Source organism: Grammomys surdaster, unplaced genomic scaffold, assembly GCF_004785775.1.
Source record: "Grammomys surdaster isolate TR1022 unplaced genomic scaffold, NIH_TR_1.0 147, whole genome shotgun sequence".
Taxonomy (NCBI): domain Eukaryota; kingdom Metazoa; phylum Chordata; class Mammalia; order Rodentia; family Muridae; genus Grammomys; species Grammomys surdaster.
Window position 1 is genome coordinate 2345789 of NW_021604605.1, and position 23456 is coordinate 2369244.

The following is a 23456-nucleotide window of genomic DNA, read 5'->3' on the forward strand; positions in this document are numbered from 1 at the left end:
CACTTTTTCACTTTTTATTAGCATTTTTTGAAAAAAAAATTGTGTCTTGTGTGTTCAAAGCTGGCTTCAAACTCAACTAGTTCAAGATGACCTTGAACTTCTGATCCCCCTGCTTCCAAATACTTCCCAAATACTGGCATTACAGACACGGGCCACTGTGCCCGGCTGTATGGGGTGCTGTAGATCCAAATCAGGGTTTTCTGCATATTAGGGAATGTCTTTACCACCTGAACTACATTCACAGCACCATTAGATTGTTACACAAACATCAAATTATGTGTTGAAGCTTTGTAATGTTTAAGGGGAATGTGCACTGTCTGTTATGTCTAATACTTCACTTCATTCCCCTGTCAAACTCTTATCTCCCTTTTACAGGTGAGGAGCTCCAGGCTCAGAGCTGCAAACTCTCTTAAGGTCGTACAGCTAGATGCTGCAGAGCTACAATGTGACTGTACCATTCAGAGCACAGAGTCTCAACTGCCAGGCCAACCCTTTTTAAGTTGTCTTTATACCCTCCCAGCCTATTGAGAGTATGCTGGTGAACAACTGGGGCTTCATCAGATAACGCATGAGAAATACTTTTCTAAGTATAGAGCTGTCCAGAGAGGCAGGCAGAAGGTTGGACTTTGTTTAAATTGGACAGACCGGTCCTTAAATGGTTGGAAGATTGGTTTTTTTTGATGAAGTAGTGATTAACAATTTTATTTAGTTCCTCTTTTCAAAACATTATAAACATTAGGGCCTGAAAGATGGTTCAGTGGGTAAGGACATTTGCTCACCAGCCTGGCAATAAGAGTTTCATCTCAGGAATCCAAAATGGAAGAAGAGAACTGATTTTCCTAAGGTCCTCTGACCTCCATTCACACACACACACCATGCATGCAAAACTACACAATAACAATAATAATAACAATAATTTAAAAGAATATGATTACTTCCTTATCTACAATAATTTCAAATTGTTTTAAAAATAAAATCATTTGGAAAATGAAAGTCTACTCGAAATAATGGCTTTGCGTCCAACTCAAAGACTGTATCGCACTCATATTTTTACAAAATGAGAGCAACTATGTAGTTGTTCACTACTGTTCTCTTTGAGCCTCCCATAGGCCAGCTTTTCAAACCAACATAGAGAAATGTTCTCTTGGGCCTGTAAATTACACAGCATTCTGTTTTAACGCATATCCAGCTCTTAAAAGCTACTTGAAATAAATTGGAATTGAAGTAGTTTCCAATTCTAACTTCCCAATGAGTGGTGGAATCAATTAGCCAATACCCTTCCTGACAAGATTTTAAAGTATCTTCAGACTGGATCTAACATCCATCCATCCCGTAGTACTTAGTGGCTCAGTAGCAGTCTACTGTTTGGAAGAGGATGTTTCAATGCACGTAAAAGCAAAGAACTTTCTCCTCAATGAAGCCAAAGCAGAGATAATAAAGTTGCCAACAGGTGAGATGGCCTCAAAAAAGCAATGCTTTGAAAGTTCGGTGAAAGAGCACAGCCTCGCTTTGATTGCTCACCACTAGCTGGATCAGAAGAGGAATTTCCACACTCAGTTATAAGCATGGCTGGCGAAGGGCTGTGGATTCCACCAGACAGTCTGGAGACAGCCAGACTAGGAGATGAGCAGCAGAACTCCAAATCTGGCAACAGCACGTGTGGAAGGAGCAGTGACCTATGGGGAGACTCAAACCTCACAGGCCAAAGCTCTTCCAGCAGAGGGCAGTGCCTTGGCAGCAGCAGGCAGGACCTAGGTTAACTGGAGACAGACACTTCGCTGCAGAGACTGCACCAGCTTGAGACCGAGGAGAAAACTGAACTAAACTGTCTTTGACTACTGTAAGTGACATTGGGAACTGACCAGGGACAATGGGATTTCTCACTCCTGTGATTCGCCTAGCTTCTAATACTTAACACTTTGGATTGGGTAATACATCTCTTTATCCAGCTTGGTCATTAGGGCTTGCAAATAAGGAAATGTGGAGTCACTTTAATTAAGCTGGCCAGAGATTCTCTCAGGTTTCTGAGTGTACTCGAATAAAGAAGGGGCGAAAAGCCCAAAATACTGCCCAGCCATGTGGTCCCATGGATCTGACATGAAACTTACAAATAGAAAGTTAGCACTAACAATTTTCTCTAAAAATAGAACTTAGTTTAACACTAGAGTTGTTATTTGCTTTTGAATTTCAAGGCTATGAACAATGGCCTTTAAAACAAAGCTTCACTGTGGGACAGCCAGGTGGGCAGTTTGTGATGCCTTACAGATGATAAAAAGATTAAATGAAATTATTCCATAGGGCTAACCATTTGCAATCACCTTTCAATATTGGTTATCATTTCTGCTGTGTAGTACTTGGAAATAGTTGGAACAAAACTGAATAGACCACCATAAAGTCTACTTGAAATGTTGATCCCTTTGAGCCTTGTGATTTTTTTTTTAAACAGTTTCGTATTTACTGAGGGAGGTGAGGCAGATGTGCCGATTGATAAAGTACGGTGTCATACATGACTAAAACAGCACCTTCAAAATTCAAGAGCCCAAACCAACTCTAAGGGTCGTTTGCATACATGGCTTCGGAAAAATATCAAGTGGAAAGAAATAATAGCAAAGAGACTCAACTTCCTAAACTGTTTTATTTTCCTAGTAACTTCCAGCCTAGGGATGTTTGGTGTTCTCTCAGCAGCTAGATTATTTATTGGCTGGCCGCCTCGGGCCAAGGAGGGAATCAGGTCCTCAGAAGCAGCTGCTGGACACCTAGAGCCTAGAGACTTGGGCGGGCCTGGGGTCGAGCAAACTGGCCAGCCGCTCTCAGTTTGAAATCACTGGAGCTGTAGGTTTCCCTGAAGCGCCCTTTCTCAAGGCCATTGCCCCGACCTGTAACCCGGCCGGGCCGCCTGGCTCGCTCGGCAGGGCGCGGCCCTAGCGCCACCCGGCTCGCCCCGAAGAAGAGGTGGGACTTTCCCCACCGGAAGTGAACGCGTCCAGTCTCGGGGAATTGGGGCACCTCAGCCAGTGTGTCAGGGAAACCCTTCCGGGTTTATGCTGGGGTGGGGGGTGGGGGGTGGGTGAGGAAAAAAAAAAGAGGTGGGTTCAACTGGAGTCCCTGCGGCCGCCGCCGCCGCCGCCGGACGGCCCCCGCCCCTTCCCCGTCCGTCCGCTAGCAGCAAGGCCAGGGCGGCCCGGTGGCCATGGCCTTGGCTTGACAGAGCCTCCCGGGCTGCTGGGAGCGTGTGGACAGCAGGGTAAGCGGCGGCAGCGGCTCCAGGGAAGGCGGCGGCAGAGGTGGCGACTTCGGGCGCCAGCGTGGAGGTCAGGCGACTCCTAACGCGCGCCCCTTCTCCCCCTCCCCTCGTTACAGGCCAGAAGAGCCCCGCGGGAACCCGGGGCCCAGAGACCCCGCCCCGGCGGCAGTGAGCGCGGCGGGGCCCCGAGGCCTCGGCCGGCTCGGCCGCAGCGGCGGCGCCAGCAGGAAGCGGGGACCCCGGGCCCCTTTGTGTGCTGGGCGGGGGAGGGGTGGCGGGCAGCCCCCGGCCGCGAGGCCCCCGCCCCTTCCCGCGTGCGGGTGCGCGGCGGCTCCCCACCCTCGCTCGGCCGCTCGCCGGCGCTCCCTCCTCCCCACGCCCCCCGGGCCGCCTTGGGTTCCTATAGGAAGGGCATCAGCATCCCATCCCCACCCACCCGACACTTGGCTCTTTTCCCCTCCCCCTCCTGTAACTTCCTCCTCGTCCCCGGTTGGGCCCTCCGCCTCTCCGCACTCTCCTCCCCAGTTCGCACATTTCCGCCCACCTTCCGCCTGGCCTTGCCGCAGCGCAGCTAGCGGGGTGTTATTTTTCCCCCCCTTGGGTAGGAGTTGGCGAAGGTGAGACTCATGAGGGAATACAAGGTAGTGGTGTTAGGGAGCGGAGGGGTTGGCAAATCTGCCCTCACTGTGCAGTTTGTCACTGGGACTTTCATTGAGAAATATGACCCCACCATTGAAGATTTCTACCGCAAAGAGATCGAAGTGGACTCTTCCCCGTCAGTACTGGAAATTCTGGACACCGCAGGAACCGAGCAGTTTGCCTCCATGAGAGATCTGTACATCAAAAACGGCCAAGGATTCATCCTGGTGTATAGTTTGGTTAATCAACAGTCGTTTCAGGTAATCAGACCAAGTCTTGTAATTTCTTTGAAGGGGGTGTGGTAATCCTACTTGTACTTCTGATTTGCTTGAGCTGGGCGTTTAATGAGTGCGTTTGGGTTTTGAAAGTTTGGCATGGGATGGAAAAGCACTGGATTGTTTCTGTAGAGAGTGCTAAAGTAACAGACATCGACAAATATTTTAAAGTTATTTTTAAGGAAAAGAAAAGTGAAAACGAAATAGGTCTACCTGAGTATTTTTAGTCCTACTGTACAACCTGAAGTTGCTTATTCACTTCAACAAGTATCGATTAACGTGTTCAACAAAATATTTCATAGATAATCTCAAGTGTGGAGGACGATGGAAGAAATTGTTTGAAGTCCATTATCTCTTAGACATAGCTTAAAAACCTGTGTGCCTGCTTTTCCTTCGTGCGGGGGCCCGCCCCCCCCCGCAAGTTCCTCAGCTTGAATCCTAAATCTCAGTGGTGCAAAATACTTGCGAGCTCTGCTTTCTTCGCATTTTTCTTGGGGGAAGGCAGCCGAAAGGGAAGTTACTAGTCTAAAAGACTAGTACCTAGGATTCATAAGCAACAGAAAGCAAGAATGACTCTCCTTTTCTCCCGTCGATCCTTATCTTTTCTGCCATCGTAGCCTATACTTAGAGAAAATAGGTGGGACTGGGAATGCTAAGCACGTGCAGATTTCTTATCCCAGTGGGGTAGCCAATCTGGATCTGGTCCAGTTGCTTCAGAAAATCCCTCCATCCTTCACCGGGAAACAGACTGAAGTTAACGTTATTTTAAGAGATGCACTAATTGTTGCTATTTATTCCTTGAAAATAAATGACCTTATATTGACCCGTAATATTGACCTCCATTGATTTAGGAAACGGATATTTTTTTCTGCATTTAAAGGTATGCACTTAATGTTGCTTAAGAAATCTTAAGTGCCTTAGCCAAAGTAATGTGCTAGTTTCACATTCTTTGGGAGTTGAAGTTAAAGTGCTATGTATGAATTTTTCTAGTAACATTATACAACAACTTTAAGAACTTCTTTGTAAAGAGTGTAAGTTCTGGGCAAATGACTCTAAAGAACATTTTAGGTAGAATCACATTCCAAACAAAAGTAGCATAAAAGCGTTTCCCCTAGAAAGTGCTAAGGGTATTATTTGACAGGTATTTTCTTTTTAAAGGATCCTCGAAAGATTTGTTTTTCTATCAGCAGACTCTCCTGGTCTTCTCAAAGTAGATATTTCATAAGATTTCCACTGTATCCTCTTCTGTTATAGACATAAATATGGAGTATGGAACTGTGGCATTATTTCAGCAGAGACTCAGATTCCTTTGAGACAAAGTTGGTATTCTTAGCTAAATTTTTTGTTCCATAAGGAACAGAAATCAGCTTAACAATTCAGAAAAGACTAAATTGGTATATTTGACCTGTGTGTGAATGCTTTGTTTACTGTAATTAGTCAAATACGCATTTATATTTAAGGCAACTCTTTTAAGTTACAGAACTCAAAAAAATAGGCAATTCTGGCTTATAATATTCCTGTATCAACACCATTCTCTCTAGAAATTGAAGTTACTGAAAAGTAGCTAGTGCTCTGATCTTTAGTAATCAACTACATTGCTTACATGCAATCCATATGTGAACAAATCAGAAGGGAAGCAACCATGGGAGCAGATATGTATGACTTCTCACCCAGACTCCAGATGCATTGGCCTTCTGGGGCCGAGAGTTCACTGTTACCACAGTTGTTTGCTATTACAAGGCTAAACACTTAGTAACCAATGTAAAATGAAATGTTTATGTTTATGAATCTTAAAACTGAGTTTCTAAGCATTGAGTGCCCCCCCCCGTCTTTAAGACATGTTCCCTTAAGCCCTCTTGTTAAATGACTAGGAGTTACATACATGCTACAGTCCTGTGCTGGGATAGCAGATGTTACAAGGAATGATGACAAGCAGGTAGGTTTAGGGAGCTGGCAAAACATCTGTATGCTCGAATGGATTATTCCTATTTGGGAACATGATTCTTTGATCAAAGTAGACTGAAGGCAGTGGGATTAGAGGAGCGTTAAGGTTAGTGTACAACTTAAGTTTTCTATTCCTGATGCAAAAAGCAGTTAGTGCCAGTGCACAGCATCTAGTCCTCACGTCACCACGGGAAAATGCTATTGTTGTCTTGATTTTGAGATGTGCTACGAGAGTTTTCTATAATCACCAAGGAGTGATTTTTCTGATTTTATGTGGTGTCAGCTGTGATAATACAAAAGTCTAATTTTGTTCTTTCCCTTTGTGATTGCTTGACTAGGATATCAAGCCAATGAGAGATCAGATTGTGCGAGTCAAGAGATACGAGAAAGTTCCACTAATCCTAGTAGGAAACAAAGTGGATCTGGAGCCAGAAAGAGAGGTTATGTCTTCTGAAGGCAGAGCTCTGGCTCAAGAATGGGGCTGTCCTTTCATGGAAACATCAGCAAAAAGTAAATCAATGGTGGATGAACTTTTTGCTGAGATCGTCAGGCAAATGAACTATTCATCCCTGCCGGAGAAGCAAGATCAGTGTTGTACAACTTGTGTTGTCCAGTAGAAAAGAAAACCTCAAACATGGCCATACCGAGCAGGTTAGTTGGTGGAATTATATGGACGAAGTGGTCTTTTGGTTTTGATCAAGTATAAAATAAACAGCTGGTTGATGATTATAAACAATAACATTTGATACCACCTTAAATTTCTGTGTTTTTAAAATAACATTTTTCCTTAGCATAAAACCATCTCAATTCAATGCAGAAAAGTTTTTAATATGCAGATAAGCAGAACAAAGGTAAGGAAGTGTGTGTATTGCCATTGCTGAGACTTAGATTTTTAAAGGAGTGACTTTCTAGTTTTTCTTCTCAGCCTTACTTGATAACATTTGGAGGACTGATTCAAACCACAGTACATCTTTCCCCTAGTTAGCACTCTTAGTATCCAAGATGAACAGGAGAGCGATCAGAAATACTTTCACAAAATGATGAATGATTTTCTGGTACTTTTTAATATTTTTATATTCTGGGGAAGAGAGCCACTATAATTGAAACCACCAATTTTCTAATCACTCAAGTACTTGATTTAACAGAATGATTATTTAATCAAGTTCATCTGTACCTTGCACTCGTGGAACTTAAGTGACCTATGGTGATAACAGAGTACCTTCACTTCCTCCCGAATACCTGATGAAGTGAAACTGTTTAAATCATTTGTGATATGTCGCCATCCTGAGCACAGAGATCATTTCCACTCAGTTTAATAAATAATGGGATTAAGAACAATAATGAGCCTTCACACCTCCCATTAAATGATGGTATGTTTTTTAAATGACCACTGGAGAAAATAAGGTTATGTAAAACTTTGCACTATTGAGCATTTAAGATGAGATGATGTATGCATATCTTGATTTTTTCAGCTGGATAGTAATCCAATAATAGTCTCAGAGAATAGCACTTAGGTAATATAAACAACCAATACTATGGAAGATTAAGAAAACACCAGTAAATGCCAGACTAGTGCCAGACAGTTTCAGGATGAAGCCGAGCCCTCTGAACCAGGCCTGACCTCCAGTCCAGAAGCAGCTTTGCAAATGGCAACAAGCATTTCAGATCATAGACATGATTCCTAACCAAGGGCCTGGCTTTGTTTGTGCTGCCTAGTGAAAGGATTCAGGGTCCTTAGTTTACCTTTAAGACAAGGACTCTTGTCAGATAGTGTCATCTTTGAAAATGAAGGGTGACAACAATGTTTTATTCAAAATGTTTTTGCTCATCATCCTTTACCATCCCAGAACACTGATGAAAACTCATTTATTATGTCTAGCTACATCTTTTTTTATAAACTCAAATGTTGAGATTGTAGTTTAACTTATATGTTGCTGATGGGGTCACCCATACAATGTAGTTTGTGAGGTGGGAACAGGCTTATTTGATATGTAGGTGACAACTGAGTCCTACATTTTTGATCCCATAATCTGTCTTTCATATCATAAACCAACTTCAGGTTTGAACAAGTTCTGTATGGCGATACCATCTTTACCATTAAGTTCTGCTTCCCTCACACTGGTAATTGAGCAGATGACATAAATATATGTACTTTAAGTTTTATCATCCTTATACAAATTAACCAAATCCCATAAAATATTTCTTCCTGTCACTAATATAGGAAAAGGGGGCAAAAGCAAAATTAGTCTCATACACATGGCCGGTCAGTTGTTACCACTGTTGGGAACTGGATCATTTCTACAGCTATCTTTAAAGAGTTTTTATTATAAATGATATCTTGAGTTTGTTTTTCCTTGTATACTCTCATGATCTCGGTTTTTCCAGTACAGGGATATATGTGTCCATGGGATGGATTAAAAATACCAAGCCAACTGTGTTCATCCTTCTTGTTGATTAACATACTAACTCAGATGTTATTAATACCAGTAATTACACATTTTATTAGGTGACTGTAGCATGTGTAGCTTTCTGCTTGATTTTGTTGTTGTTCTTGTAAGCTAAGCACCAGACTGAAGGTGTAGCATATGAAATAAAACACTTAATCAGTCAGATTTCTGAAGGATTTTTTAGAACAGTGTGCACCATGTACAGGGTCTTTTCTAACCCCAAATCAGATAGAAGTGCTAGGTATGTGGGGCTGTAACCTGAGGCTAGTGGAGTTTGTGCTCGTCCTTCCTCATTGTCACCTGAACAAGTATGTGATGGCTTGTGAGTCTCTGTGAGTCACGGAGCCCTGAAGGCTGTCAGTTCCACATCTAAACTGACGATCAAACCTCGCCTAGTAAAGACAACTTGAGAAGGGTTTGGCCGGCATGTTACAAAAGGACTTTGTGTGAAGTTAGAAATGATAGTACTTCAGATGGAAAGACTGAGGTCTCTGCTGATCATTGGCTGTGTTTGACTGAGGGGACATTTATTAGTGTTGTGAGAACGGCTCCTGATAATTCCTCATATTTATTTCCTAACACTCTTTAATTCGGGTAACCAGTCGATTGCCCAATACCTGCTTCAGGGCTGGGCTCTCAGGATTGTTTCTTCCCCTTTTACCCTCCCATTTGAAGTCATTTTATTGTGAATTAGGAAGTATGGCAGATTCTTTAGAGCCAGCCACCATCCTGATTTCCTTAGTGAGCAACAGTGGCTTCTAGCAAATGCTTTGTAGAACTGTGACTGGGCACCCGTATTGTCATAAAAATCTGCTCTGTGTTCTACCTACCCCTTGTCATAGTCCCAAGTCAGGAGCTCCTCCATCTGGTGTCTGTTATTTCACTTGATAGTGTGCTGTTTGGGTATAATGTTATTGAGAGGATGACTGTTTTCTTAATAACCTAGTATAAAAGAAGAACATCAGAGCAGCATGGGTATTGAGAGAAAGGAGAAAGCAGAAATTCCCAGTACGCTGGGCTTTTGTTGAGGGCTGTCCTCTGTTTAGGACCATCACATGTTGAGCAACACACATGGTTGCTATCCCGGTAGATTTGATATTATGTTCCGATCGTCCACTTTTGACAAAATATATTATCATCTCTAGAAATTGCCAGATAGCCCCACGGGCATAGGGGTGGAATGGCCCCTGGTTAAGAACCAATGAGTTTAAGTAGCTTGGGAACAGTGGTAGCATTTGAGTCAGGCCTTAAAACATGGGTATGGTGCAGGGGCAGGGAAGGTGGGGAGGTTGATTTTTTTTTTCCTAAACAGAAGACGAGTCATAATAAAACCCTTAAATGTTCTATCCATTTCCCCAAGAGAAAGAAGATTTTAAAGTTACCTCTTATGTGATAATTGGGTCTAACCTTTTCTCAAGTGGAGTTTTTTGAAATGATGTTACAGGCAGTCCTATGTCTCAGTCTGTTATTAATGAAAGTTACAAAGGAAAAAATTCACAAAAGAGCAAATGGGGTGTCTTTTGCCATGGCCTGAAGGTCTGTAAAATTTTCTAACATTTTCTTCAGCATGTTATAGATGGAACAGGTTCTCCCAAGTAGAGTAAATGGTGCATAAGAGTACCAAACACCAGGAAGCAAAATGAAAGAACAAAGATCATTATTTATGTCAGCCTCAGTTCATTATATATGTCAGCCTGAAGAAAAAGGAGAGATTCTTGATTCAAGACTAGTACGTCATTTCACGTGGCAGCAGAGTGCCCGGGATGGTAACAAAGGCTCCTGGAAGGCTAAACCATCTATGAATGGGATCTTATTCTAGCTGGACTTACTATTTCTTAGATGGAGTAGGATGGATTAGAATATTCAAAGCTTTTTTTTTTAATACAAACGTGGAGCGAGAACTGTTTCTTAATCTTTTTGCCTGTTTTTTCCCACTAAATATGATAGTTCAGCAAATGTGCAATGAAAATCTTCAAGATGAAATCACATTTCATACTGTAAAGTGCTGGCATGTTCATCTTCAAGTTAAACAGTTCTGTGTGAGTAGAAGCCTGGGGGATGTCTGTTGTACGAAGTTCAGTGCATCTGTCTTTCCTCTTGCCTTATGGAGCATGCACTTTAAGTGGAGAGACAGTCCCCTATTTATCTTTGCCAGAGAGGAGAGGAGGATCTGAACAGGGGAGAAGCATGCTTTGGGGCAGACAACCCTGAGGGTCTATAGCAGACCTGGAGTGCAAGTGATGGACAGAGCTGCTTGCCTTTCCTACCACCCTTGATTCTCAACAGCCCTTCTTAGAACCCCACAAAGTTGTCAGTTTGACACTTCAGAGTAGATGGGGGACTAATTAGACATGTACTGGGTGTGGGTGTGTCTCAATAGAAAGACTGTGTATCTTTTCCCTCTTTAATTGCTTCCTCCAACCTCAAGATTGGGCTTTTATTGTAGAATGAAATGTGTGTGATCGGATCAGTTTTACTCCATTACCTCTCTGGCTTAGAATGAACCATCAGTAGAATTAACAAAAATTGCATCATGGAGTTGGAGAACTGCCACTGAGGAAGCGTTCTAGCCTTACTACTGGAACAACTCTCCTCATGGGATTGCTTCTCAGTGGAGCTGTACAAGTCAGAAGATAATGTAACTAAGAAAAATTGAAGTTCTGTCAGTTGTTGGAAAACATATCCAATCCAAACCATATGCACAAATGCCTTGGATTCGCCACAGTATTGGGAGTATTGGTTTTAGAATGTACTTCTTACAGTTGTGAGGAACAGTATTTTACTGGGTCTGATTCATAGTTAGCAATTAGAATCACATCGTTGGCCACACACTATTACCATGTCACTGGACATGGTGACAGTATTTGAGATGTTAGAATTGAATCCATCATGTTAAACATTTGACAATCTTAGCTCTAGGCCATAAGAGAAATATCTAAGTCCTTCTCTTTGACTCTGGGTTCATCATATACATTCAGCACGTCTGCTTCCCATCCAGCATGGTTCTACCTCCATTCAAGACATTGCTGATATGGATTCACTTTTGCTATCTGTGTTTAATAGGAGAGAATAAGTACTTTTAATGATTTAGTCTTCCTATCCAGTGGTTTTAATAAGCTTCATACAAATTAGGGTAAAAAAATGAAGCAAGATAGGTAACAGCACCACCAACAAAGTAGCCTACCTCTTCACATAACAAAGCATCATCAATACCACTGATACTTAGCTCAAATATGAAAATGTCAAGTAAAGATACAAGGAAATTTTCATCTTTTAGGTATGCTCCTTACTTAAATATCCACAATTGCATATGTCTGAAACTAGAAAAAAAGAAAGAAAAATGTAACTGTGGTTGCACATCTATATTTGCTAAAAAGATAAAAATTATGGTAGTAAATACCATTGTGTTTAAAATTGTAAAGGCTGTTAAAGCTAAAAAAGACATTCACAAACTGCTAAACCCCTCACAGTTCCTTGTTAATGTCCCAGGCACTCTGCTGCCTTGTGTTTTGTACTGACTCAAGAATCTCCCATTTTCTGCAGGCTGGCATAAATAATGATCTTTGTCCTTTCAGGTCTGTGTTTGGTACTTTGGTGTACCAGCTTACTCTACTAGAGAGATCCTTTTTCATTTACCGAGAGAAAGTTTAAACTATTGTTTGTTTCTATATTTTACTCTCATCATTTTATTAGAAAAATAATAAAAACCAAACACTTTAGTGCAAATTTGAGTAGAAGCTGCCAGAATTAAGATTTGTTGGCTGGCTGACAGTGTAAGTATTATCCTGTGGCAGGCAGGAAAGCAGCAAGTCCCAGATTTGCAGCGAACATGTCTCAGTGTGATAGCCTGAGCAGGAAAATGCGCTCAGCTGACTGACTGCCTTTAAAGATTCTGGAGTGCTTTTCTTTGAAATGAATGAGGGTGTTAATAAACTGAACATTTTGCTGTCACTGTAGAGCAAGATGTTTTCCATCTTGAATATTACTAATACAAGACACTGTCCTTTTCGTTTAATGAAAGAAGTTGCTTCAGGATTCATTACTGCAGAGAATTATAATTTATTGCTGTCTTAAAAAGTGACCCTTATTACTTTGTTTAAAGGTATGCTCAATGTTAATATTGTTGAGTCGGACTCAGAATTTATTGGAGTACCATCTTCAGGCATGTGGATAGAGCAAATGGTACTCAGGGTGTTTTGGATGCAAAGTGACAAATGTGTAACTTTTATTTAATATAGAATGTGATTAGTAAGCTGGTTTGTAGTGCTTTACCACTTTGATGTTACAGTATTAAGTCATCACATTTTATAAATTAAATAGGATGTTATTATAATCATATCTAAAAAATTCAGGCTCTTGGATATTTACTTTGGAAATTGCTAATTAGAATTTATAGAATGCTGTTTTAATTGGGGGAAGTCTAATATGAATTAGTGAAAATTCTACTATTATAGATATAAATAATGAAGTACTGTTTTGATCTAAAAGGTATATAAATTCTAAGCTTGAAAAGTCCCTACGGCTGGGCGGTGGTGGAGCACACCTTTAATCCGAGCACTTGGGAGGCAGAGGCAGGCGGATTTCTGAGTTCGAGGCTAGCCTGGTCTACAGAGTGAGTTCCAGGACAGCCAAGGCTACACAGAGAAACCCTGTCTCGAAAAAAAAAAAACAAAAACCAAAAAAAAAAAAAAAAGAAAAGTCCCTACGTATGGAGTGTCCATAGTGTGGATATTAATGAATTGATGATATGATCCTAGTGGTCTAAAAATCAATAAGTAAGGAAATGAAAGCAATTCCTGACATTATATACTCATTTATGAAGTACTTTCACACACTGTCTTATATAATAGATAGCAACTTGGTGAGGAAGCAGTTTTCTTGCTATTTTAATGATAAGGAAGCTGGACTTGTTCAAGCTTAACCCATGTTCTAATCTAAGGCTTAGCTTTCCACATTTAAGACTTAGTTTTAAGTAGACAAAGTTTTTATGATAGTTTTCAAAGAGGAAGATTTTTGTAATAGGTTTAGGTGGCAGGATTTCAATAATGATGAATGGGAAAGTCTCTTGAAGTAATCATGGTTATGTTACAGCTGATGAGAACACATTCTTTTAGACTCTTTGAGCACTAATAGAAGTGTAGCTGTCAACTGAAATTAAAATGACGTCTTTGTAGACGTTGCTGGAGCTTATTGAGGTCTAACACTGGCTTCCCTTGGCACTCTTTCACACTTGCTTTTCTTTTGTTTCTGGCTATATGATACATTTTTTATCTTCTACATCAAACAACAAACACAATTTGATTCCTCTAGAATTCAATTTGTGACTCAGCACAGCTGAAGGATATGATGTTTGTCTGAATGATAGATTTTTCTTCCCCATTATTAGATGGAAGGCAGAAATCTTTCAGCTGTAAGGATAGAAACTGGGGAGTCTATAATAGGAGAAACTCTTGTGATTCAGAGGGTGCCCATAAAAAAGAGCAGATTAGCATAGGGCATGTGCAGTGTCTACACTCTGAATGATTCCGGATTCCTACAAAACTAAACTCTGGAAAAAGTAGTATACTAACAAGGTAACTCATAATGTGCATTGAAGACTACCATTTCCAGTTATAACAGGGACAGATCCAGTTAAAGTGAAGCACCATTTGCTCTAACTTCTGTATCATAAGATCATTTTAATCAGTATAAATGTTTTTAATATATGTGTAAATGGGAAGTGTCATAGTATTATAACATAAACAGTAACAGAGACACAGTGTATTCTCTCTGGTCTAGCCTTACTACACTTCTCTTTCTTAGTGACTTTTCTGAACCTGTGCAGTAAGTTACTTTGTTACTTAAACTGATGGAGAGAATACAGTGAAATTCCACCGAGATCCCAAGATCACACACTAGTGACATGCAGTATGCAACCATCCATTTATCCATCCGTTATCTGTCTATCCATTCATCTATCTATCTATCTATCTATCTATCAGTCCATCCATCTATCATCTATCCATCTATCTATTCATATATGTGTGTGTCCACACACACACACACACGCACACACACACACACACATGCATACATACCTTTGGGTTTGTTGATGTAAGGGGTATTTCTTAATGTTCACTGACTATTTCTTGGTTTTCATGAAACTTTTTGATCTTACTTGCAGATAAAAACTCAGAGGAAATTTGCACAGATGCTGCTTTGGAGAACTTTACAACCTGGGTTGCAGAACTGAGCCTTGGTAAACCTGTCTCTATCACAGCATGTTGCCATACATCTAATGAAGTGCATAAGGTCTTTGGCCCTCAAGATCCACGGACCTTAACCGTAATGCTTCGCACGTTTACCATACCTTTAAAGTCTGTTCTTTATCAATCCGTCCTTTTATAGCTTTTAAGTTCTTATTGATGGCTAATATGAAAGGGTTAATTTTAATATGTTAGTTGATTTTGTTAATCAGTTTCTCAACTTGTATTTATTACTCAAACTCAGTATTACCTACTCAATGCCTTTTAAAAGAAAGATATAATGGAGAAAAAATTGAGCCTTAAACAAATGGTTACTTCTGTATATTACCTCGTACCAATGCTTCATCCTATTTGTAAAATCTTTCTCCTTTAAATGGTTGGTTAATACTTTGAGACTTTGTTTACGTGTGGCAGTGTTGTAAAAAGAAACTAAAGATCACATTTTACCTGTATAGATGGACTATCCCTTTTCTTCAAGTGCAGTTTTTGTAATTAACGAGTTCTGAGAGTTACAGGTGATACTGGGGATTGGCTGTACAGCATTTACTTGAAACTGAAGAGTTAAGTGTTTGATTCCATCAGGCCTTCACATGTGTTAATCTCATTTACAGCATTGAATTGCGGCAGTAACATTTTTCTTTCTGTGAAGTTCTAAACTTAGTTATGACCTACTTAGCAATGCCTTTGAAAAGGGATATTGTGTCCATGGTAAATTAATTGTATACCTAAACAGAGATAGCTCAGCTTTGCCCATCAGGCTAGTCATTGACATCTGGTAGACTTCTGCACATGTAAAATTGAATTCAGATAAAACCATGTACAATTTCTAGTTCTTAATATTTGTCTTTCTGAATAATAGTTTAAAGCAATATTTGTTAATGTTTTCTTGCACTATCACAACTGCTTTTTAGTTATTTTTCAAGAAGCATGTTCGTAGTAGAGACAGAAATCTGTGTAACAGGAGGGAAAATAGCGCCAAGTCTCTGGCTGGCTGTGTTTTATTTTTGCAAATGTGCTTTCTAATAGCCATTGCCTTCCATGTTGTTTACCTAATCAGCACATTTTGTCTGAATACTTGAACATTTTACCAATAACGCAGGTATAGAAAAAGAAAAAAAAACTTACAATGAGTAATCTTTTGGTTCAGTTTTAACATCATGATGACGAGTGCTTTTTCTAGCAATTATTTTTCAATTGTGTAAGTTTGACAGTATTTTGTTTTGGGGTTTTTATTTGGTTTTATTTGTGTGCTTTTAATTTGCAGAAGTTAGTAACTGCAGCTCACCTACTGCACCAAAGTTCTCAATTTTAGGAGCCCAGCTTTAGTCATTTGAACATGCTTCTAAATAAAACAAAACCAAAACTATGCTTTTGATCTATAATAATAGTTCAATAACTTTGTCAAGCAAAGCTCTATTAATATGCAGTGATGGTTTGTGGACGGGTGTGGCAAGTTGAAATTTGTATTGTGTGTGATGTTCAAATAAAGTGATATCGACATTCATGTGACTTATTGGTCAGCATGGCCATTAATTAATGAGTAGAAAATGATTAAACTTTGATTTCCTTTTTTAAAATCGTGTTGCATTTGATTCCTGATCAGATTCCCTCAAAGCAAGCTCTTGTTCTTAAATTTGTGGTTTGATGGTGAGAGTATAAGGGTAGCAGCGAGTGAGACATTTGTTCCTCATTTACAAACTGCTGGAAGTGAATACTTAACTTGAGTTTGCACTTTAAACCCAAATGCTCATTCAGAGTAGCGTAAGTGGTTGTGGCTCATCATTACTAGCTCTGTGAAGTTCTAAAGGAATCAAATAATTCATGATGGCTTCAATTGTCTGCAGATTGATTGTTTATACAGTGTTTCTTTCCTATGGATATTCTTTCCTTCCCTTCTTTGCCTTCCGTCACCTCTCTCTCTATCACAGTGTTCATTGTAATTGACCTCAGCAGCAAATTTCACTCGGATTCACTTAGGATCACAGGAATCAGGGGAAAGTGATTTTAAAGATGGTTTCTCCAGCACATTTTAAGAAAAGGGACCAAAAGTTATTTTAGCTTCCTCAATAGATTGCATGTTGCTTATTAGGATAAGAAATGAATTTTAAATGCAATATATGTCTTGTCTTTACTATGGCATCTGTTTAGGAGTTGTTCAAATCACTGCAGTAGGGCTCTGCAAATAATTCCTGTAACCTATTCTCACGATCTACTGTACTGTAAGCTTATCAGTGAACAGTCAAAGCTCCAATAGCAAGTACAAACATTGAACAATTACCTATGAAGATTTGTAAAAGTACATTTTTCCAATAGATTTCATTCTTGTCATTTTGTAAGATGACCCTGCAGTCCACCTGTTTGTAACTTTTTTAATAAAATAGATATCTGTATTATGGAGGCTTGTCTCTTTGATTATTTAATTATTGGCATATTGCATCTTATTCTAGATCTGCTAACTTGAATTTTTTAGCAGGAAGTCATTAAATACATGATTGTATATTATAGTACATATTTAAACAGAAATTAAATATTCATTCATTGGTTTCCTTAGTTGCTATTTTAACATTGTATGGGGAATACTAAAATATGCCATAAATTAAAATGCTTAATCAATTGGAGTAACTCAGAAATTAATACTAATTAGTTTAAAATGCATATAACTTAGTCCATATGCAGAAAATGGCCCAAATACAAATTTATTGACTGGAAACTGTCTATGTGTTAATAATTTTGGACAATAGTAAGTAGTATGATTAAATGTTGATATATCAAATTAAGAAAATTCAAACCAATTATCATTTTGCTTTTGGGGTGGTGTTTTGTTTTGCAATGTTTTGGACCTAGAACCTTGTATATGCTGGTTACCACATTCTCTTATCCATTTGGAGGTTTTGTTAGTTGTCCAGCCCAGTACTATTAACTTGAACTGAGTAGGTGTTTTAACCTTAGTTATTTCAACTTAAGATCAACTTTTTAAAATGGATAGGCCTGTGGACTCCATTTGGGAATTTGGAAGAAATTACAGATGTATATTCCTGTGTCACAACGTACAGGAAATGTCTTTTTATTACTGTCAATCTCCAGTCTTGTGTTGGGGTCCATATATGATGTATTAGATATGGTTTTGCAGTCTTTCAGGGTTGTCCAACTTTCTCTGCCCAAAGCAATGGAATCCCTTCATCCAGTAAGGCCCACATTTCTAACCTTAGTAACAGAAAGAGCTAAGGAAAAGTAGCCAGATGAGCTTGAACTAGCATCAGGTATCACAAGGGGACTGTATCCCAGGTCACCTTTACCTCCTCCATAAGGTTCTGAGACATCGTTCTTACCTAAGAAGAAAATTTCATCTAACATTTATGTTCCTTTGAGATAAAATATATTAGGGGTGGAATCCAAAGCTGTAAAATTTAGAATTGAAGTGGGGACAGTTTTTCATTTAGAGTTGATGAAACTAAGGTTTAGAAAAGTCACTAGTTAACTGTGTAAAGAAAAAATCAAATACTAAAAAAACCTGATTCTTTTGGACACAAATTCATCATTGGTAGAATCAAACAGTTGCTATTAAAATTATAAATCTTGTGGGCTTTAGAGAAAGGTATCAGCAGTTAAAGGGTACTTAACTGGGGAAGAATACAGTCTGAGGAACTCCTGCACACTCTTCTGTTGTTTGTAGGCACCAGAAGTCTACATACATTCAGGCAAGCGTTCACATACATTAAAGTTTTGTTTTTCGGTTTTTTTTTTTTAAGAAACTTTGAGGACGCAATATTAATAAAAGAAATGGAAGTTTTAACTCTGTGACAGTCCATGTGCAATAAAGTACTATGGGTCTTATTTAATGTGTGTATGATACTGCTAAGAGTTTATGTAAGACACAAGCTATTTCATTATAGCTATTTTTCATTGGAAAGGCAGTGTCTTAAATCAAGGATTTGGCAGCCTCTGACTGCCAGGCAGAATTCAGCCCCGTTAGCGCCAAAAGAACTGAAGTTTGACTTAGCAACTGTATCCAGAATCCATAGCAAAGATCAGCTGCAACCCCCACCACTATTTTGTACTTAAAGTTACAGTTTGCATGTAGAAACAGAAATGCAGCTAAGAGCCCCACTTCCATGATTTTCACATACTTTTAGGAGCCCAGGTTACCCTACTCAGAAATGCCATCGTTTCTACCTTTGGATTTTAATTTAAGTTGTTCCTTGGAGTGTGAGCTCTGGAGACTTGACTAAGCCACATGTTTGTCCTTGGCACTTATCCCTAGTTGGTGATGAATATCCAATAAATGTTTTACAAAATATGTGTGCACATAGCTGTTTGCCCCTTAGGAGTCCCCTCTCCCAGCCACCAGGTTTTTGCTGGATTTTCATAACTCACCAGTTGAGTGTAACAGGAAATGATTTTTCTTCATCTTTGGTAGTGCTGTCTCAACAAACTCAAACCAGCCAATGTTCTAGTATGGAGGGGAAGGCAGAGGTCACAAGTCAACCTTGCTAAGGAGTTCCTGACAGTTTATGGCTTCAGGAGGAGGGAAAGACACTTTTATTTAAGGATATGGATCTTTGTAGGTTGACCAATCTCCAGTAGTTGGCCCTACACTCATGATTATATGGGCAACAAAAATTGGCGTTGCTGGGTTTCTTGAAGATGGCAGAGAGGAGGCAGAGAGGTAGGTGTAGATCTGGAAGGAGGTGGAGGTGTAAATGAGGAGTAAATGGTAAGTAGGGTCAAAATACATTGTATGAAATTCTCAATTGTTTCTTGAAAAATGTGTAATCACGAAAGCATTTGCTGCCCATCCTTGGGGTTCCTTTCCAATAAATCCTAGGGCCTCTCTATACCTGACTTGCACTCAATTCTTAGGCAAGTCTGAGAAAACTGTTCACATTGAGAGCTGCAAACTGTCAAATATTTCCCTTTTAATGAGGCAACAATTTCCACTTTTGCTCTAAAGCAAAATGATTTCCCACCTAAACAGTTACAGTCAGCTCCTCTGCCTTTCCTTTGTCCCTGCCTCCATGTTCTGTTTGCCAACTAGCTTGACCTTCATTTAACCGACCCACTCAGTACACCACTGCCACCCTGCCCTCCCTCTTCTGTATGAATCAGTTTAATGAGTAATGTAGTTTCTGGAAACAAGCTTTTTTTCCCCTTTGCCTGATGCAGGCCCTAACTAACACTCCATCCCCAACTCCTTTCACAATAGTTTTTGAAAGTTTGATGCTTGTCGCTTGTCCTTCAAACAGCCTAAGGCTGTGCTGGGAGTAGGAGTATATGTTCCAGTATTGGTGATCTGTGCAATCTGGCATCTAAGCAGTCTTCCAGATGCCCTAAGAAGTCCTCCAGGAACTGCACACTGAGCTTCTAGGTACCTCTTATTCGGGCAGCAAACACCACAGGATGTCCTAGGTTTGGATTAAAACCCCTTCAGACTGTTCTATTGTTTAAAAGTTGGGGGTGGTATGGTGCAAGGACAGAAGCTTATGCTAAACTTTTCTCAGGACCTAAAAGTGGGATGGAGATATATATTTTTTTCTCGAAAAATAAATTTTTAAAATATTTGAGGTTGAAATTGCAAATTTCCTCTTTGCATGAAGGAATAATGAGAACTACTAATGGAATACCTAGTAACCAAAGGGATTATAATTATGATTCTGAGTAAAATCACATGGGCACTTGATTTTTAAAAGGTGAATAGATGTGAATTCCACAGATGAGAAATAGAAATACCCATGACAGTTTGAACCCTTTGTAGGAGAAGAGTAGAGTTACCTAGCATCTCTGTTGTGGACAGGCTGGCTGTCTTTAGAAAAAAAAAAGAACATTACTTAAAATCACTCTAAGCATGGTTTTAGTACTTTGTCCCTATCCCCAAACATGCAGAAATCACAGGGAGGCATTTAAAATACACACTGGGCTCTATATGCTAATTGTTGGCCAGTTGAGTCTAAATATGTACTTGAGTTTCTCTAGTGCTGTAGCCCAACCATGGCTGATTCCTGAGCCACAGATCTTTAAACTCTCCAGCTGGGTAAAGATTACAGTTACTGTCACCTAGGAATGGAAACCTGGCCCAGAGAAGTGATTGACTTATTACCGTGGAGTTGCTTGGTGTCGACGTGAGCATGTTCTGAGAGAGCTTGCATTCAAGCCTGGAGACATGCATCTAAACAACCATCATGGTGAGGCAGTGTGATGTGCCAGATGCCAGGGAGTCCAGGGAAAGGATTTGATTTCCTTTTGTGTGTTCGGGGGTGGGGGAGTGGGGGGAGGGATAGTGATGGGAAGGGAAGGTCAAAGAAACTTGCACTGTGAGTTGTTTATCCAAGAGTAAGAGCAATTTACAAAAACGGGCATCTCTGTGGGCATGTCCAGTGGGCTTTGAAAGAAGAATGTGAGCAAAGATGCCCTGAGAATCCCTGGTAGGCTTGGGGGAGCAACAGTGAGTAGATACCAGCTAAAAGGCTCTGGCTTAAAAGTGCTATAGGCAGATAGAAGAGGAGGCTACGAGGCTTCAACAGTCTGGACTACAGCCTGCTACAGTCCTGTACACAATATAGAGCAAGTGCTGTATCTGGACACTATTACAGAAGATGGTGGTGATTCACTAAAGTGGCCTGAGTCACAGACTCGAGTCCCAGTTATGCCCCTATCTTTCTCCAGCTTAGCTATCTTTCATATCTTTGGAATCCAGCTTTCACATTTCAGTATCCCTCTCAGCTCAGCTTCTACAGCTCTCTCAGGACTAAAGCCTGGGTGGCGGCATCTTAGCTACTTCTCATGTCCTCACATAAGCTATTCCTGTATCATGCAGTACCCTCTCCTCAGCTTCTTGCCTGAAGACGGCTTTTGGCTAGTGAGTATTTACTACAGAACACAGTGAGTGCTTATTACAGTATTTCACATTTTCCTGAGTACAGCTCAGTCAGCTCCACAAGGCCGTCAGCTTCTCTGAGACAAGAAAGGGATCTTTTTTTTTTAAACCTAGCATGGCATTAGACAAGGACTTAATGATTCAATAAGTACTGAATGATTAAATATATTTCAGATGGAGACCTCACAGAACCCGGTGTGATTGTTGGTAACGGCATGAAATGATGTGTTAGTTTCTTTGTTGTGATAGAACAGCTTAAAGGAGGAAGAGCTTATTTTTGCTCACAGTTTCCCATGATGAGGAGGCTGGCAGCTGGCATGGTGGACAGGTACTCACACTGTGGCCACAGTAAGAAAGCAGAGATAGGGCGGCACAAAGGGCTCAGTTCAATTTCTCTTTTCCGTGCAGTTCTGGGCCCCACCTCCTAGGATAGTGTTGCCTGCATTCAGGGTGGCTCTTCCCTGCTCTATTAAAACTCATTGGAAATGCCCCTGTAGACATCCCCTCCAAGGTGTGTGTTTCTGTGGTGAATCTAAATCCAGTCAAACTGATATTACTTGCTGACCCAGGGTAGAAGGAGAAAGCTGTGGCTTCTAGCCTGGGCGTTGACCCTAAATTGTTTGGATTCTATGGAGATTCCTTTGCTTGGTCTCTGCTTTTTTTGAAAAAGGTAGGTAGAGGCACTTGTCATGGAGTCCATGTTGGCTGTGAACCCTACACCCTTCTCCCTCAGACCAATACTGGAATTTAAGCCATGAGCCACCTCTCACATCCCTTCACCTGCCAGCACCCTTGCTTTCCCTTTTAATATGTGGTAATCCTTTCTGTGAGGCAACCAGACTAATCTTTTACAAATGTAAATACAATTCTGGCCTGATTTTCCCAGGGCAAAAGCTCCCTGGAGACTCCTTGCTTATCAGAATCAAATTTGGTTCAATCGTCCTGGCAGGATCTGACCCCCACTGATTTGTCCATTTTTGTCTTCCACCCCTCTACCCTCGAACCCCTGTCCCCTCCAATAGCAAATGACTTTATAGCTTCTTGAATACTTGTTCTCTGTCCTCAGAGTCCTTTCCCCTTCTTTGCTGGTCTCTTACTTAGACACTGAATTTACTTGCCTAGCTGCCTTTGATACACAGTAGGCCTATGTCTCCTGGGATAGCAACTTCTTGGACTAAGCACAGGATTAAAATCAACTAGTAGGACTTTTGTGCAGAACGAGGAAGCTACTGGCCTAAGTGAGAGTAAGGGTGTGTGTTGTAATTTTAACCTGAGGCATGTTGAACCCTTGACAGGTGGGGAGGTCTATGATCCTCTCCAGGCCCAAGCTTCTGTCTTCCATTCGTCCATGGATTGACACTCTTAAAGCAGAGCCAACCACTATTTTCAGTCCAGCAAGATAGCTGTCAGCCTCCCAGTACCTATCAGTGCAAATCTGGCTGCACATGGCAGTGCACACTAGCAGTTCCAGACAATTAGATGACTGAGACAGAGTTTGAAGCCAGGACAGCACAGACACTGTCTCAAACAGCAACCATAGCAACTATGCAGATGCACATCCAGTGGAGAAAAGAAAGTCAGTCAAGCTAAATTTTTAGTCTCTGCTTCTAGTAGTGTGCCTAGAGATGTGGACTGGACTAGGGCAAAATAGACTGTTTTTCCTCTCTCACCCTGAAGTACAGCAGTCATAGCCCAAGAGAAATGAAGCTAGTATAGGCTTTCTCATCCTTTCAACCCACATAGAAAAAAAAAAAAGTGAATGAATTCCAGTCCTTCTCCCCTTCCTCCCAA

At 40.5% G+C, this 23456-nt stretch overlaps 1 protein-coding gene across 1 annotated transcript; it reads left to right on the forward strand.

Annotated features, from left to right (window-relative positions):
- The first annotated feature begins 3569 nt into the window (after positions 1 to 3569).
- Positions 3570 to 17189, forward strand: Rap2c (RAP2C, member of RAS oncogene family). The gene is made up of 3 exons (XM_028764985.1): positions 3570 to 4143; positions 6441 to 6753; positions 14713 to 17189. Exons 1-2 carry the CDS (start codon positions 3871 to 3873, stop codon positions 6717 to 6719), a joined length of 552 nt encoding a protein of 183 aa, XP_028620818.1. The 5' UTR covers positions 3570 to 3870; the 3' UTR covers positions 6720 to 6753; positions 14713 to 17189.
- The last annotated feature ends 6267 nt before the right edge of the window (positions 17190 to 23456 follow it).

What these genes read in the sequence shown, in the direction of transcription:
- Rap2c (XM_028764985.1), top strand. Translation starts at nt 3,871, where the DNA reads ATGAGGGAATACAAGGTAGTGGTGTTAGGGAGCGGAGGGGTTGGCAAA. An exon ending in TTAATCAACAGTCGTTTCAG is followed by an intron (nt 4,144 to 6,440) that starts GTAATCAGACCA and finishes TTGCTTGACTAG; the next exon opens with GATATCAAGCCAATGAGAGA.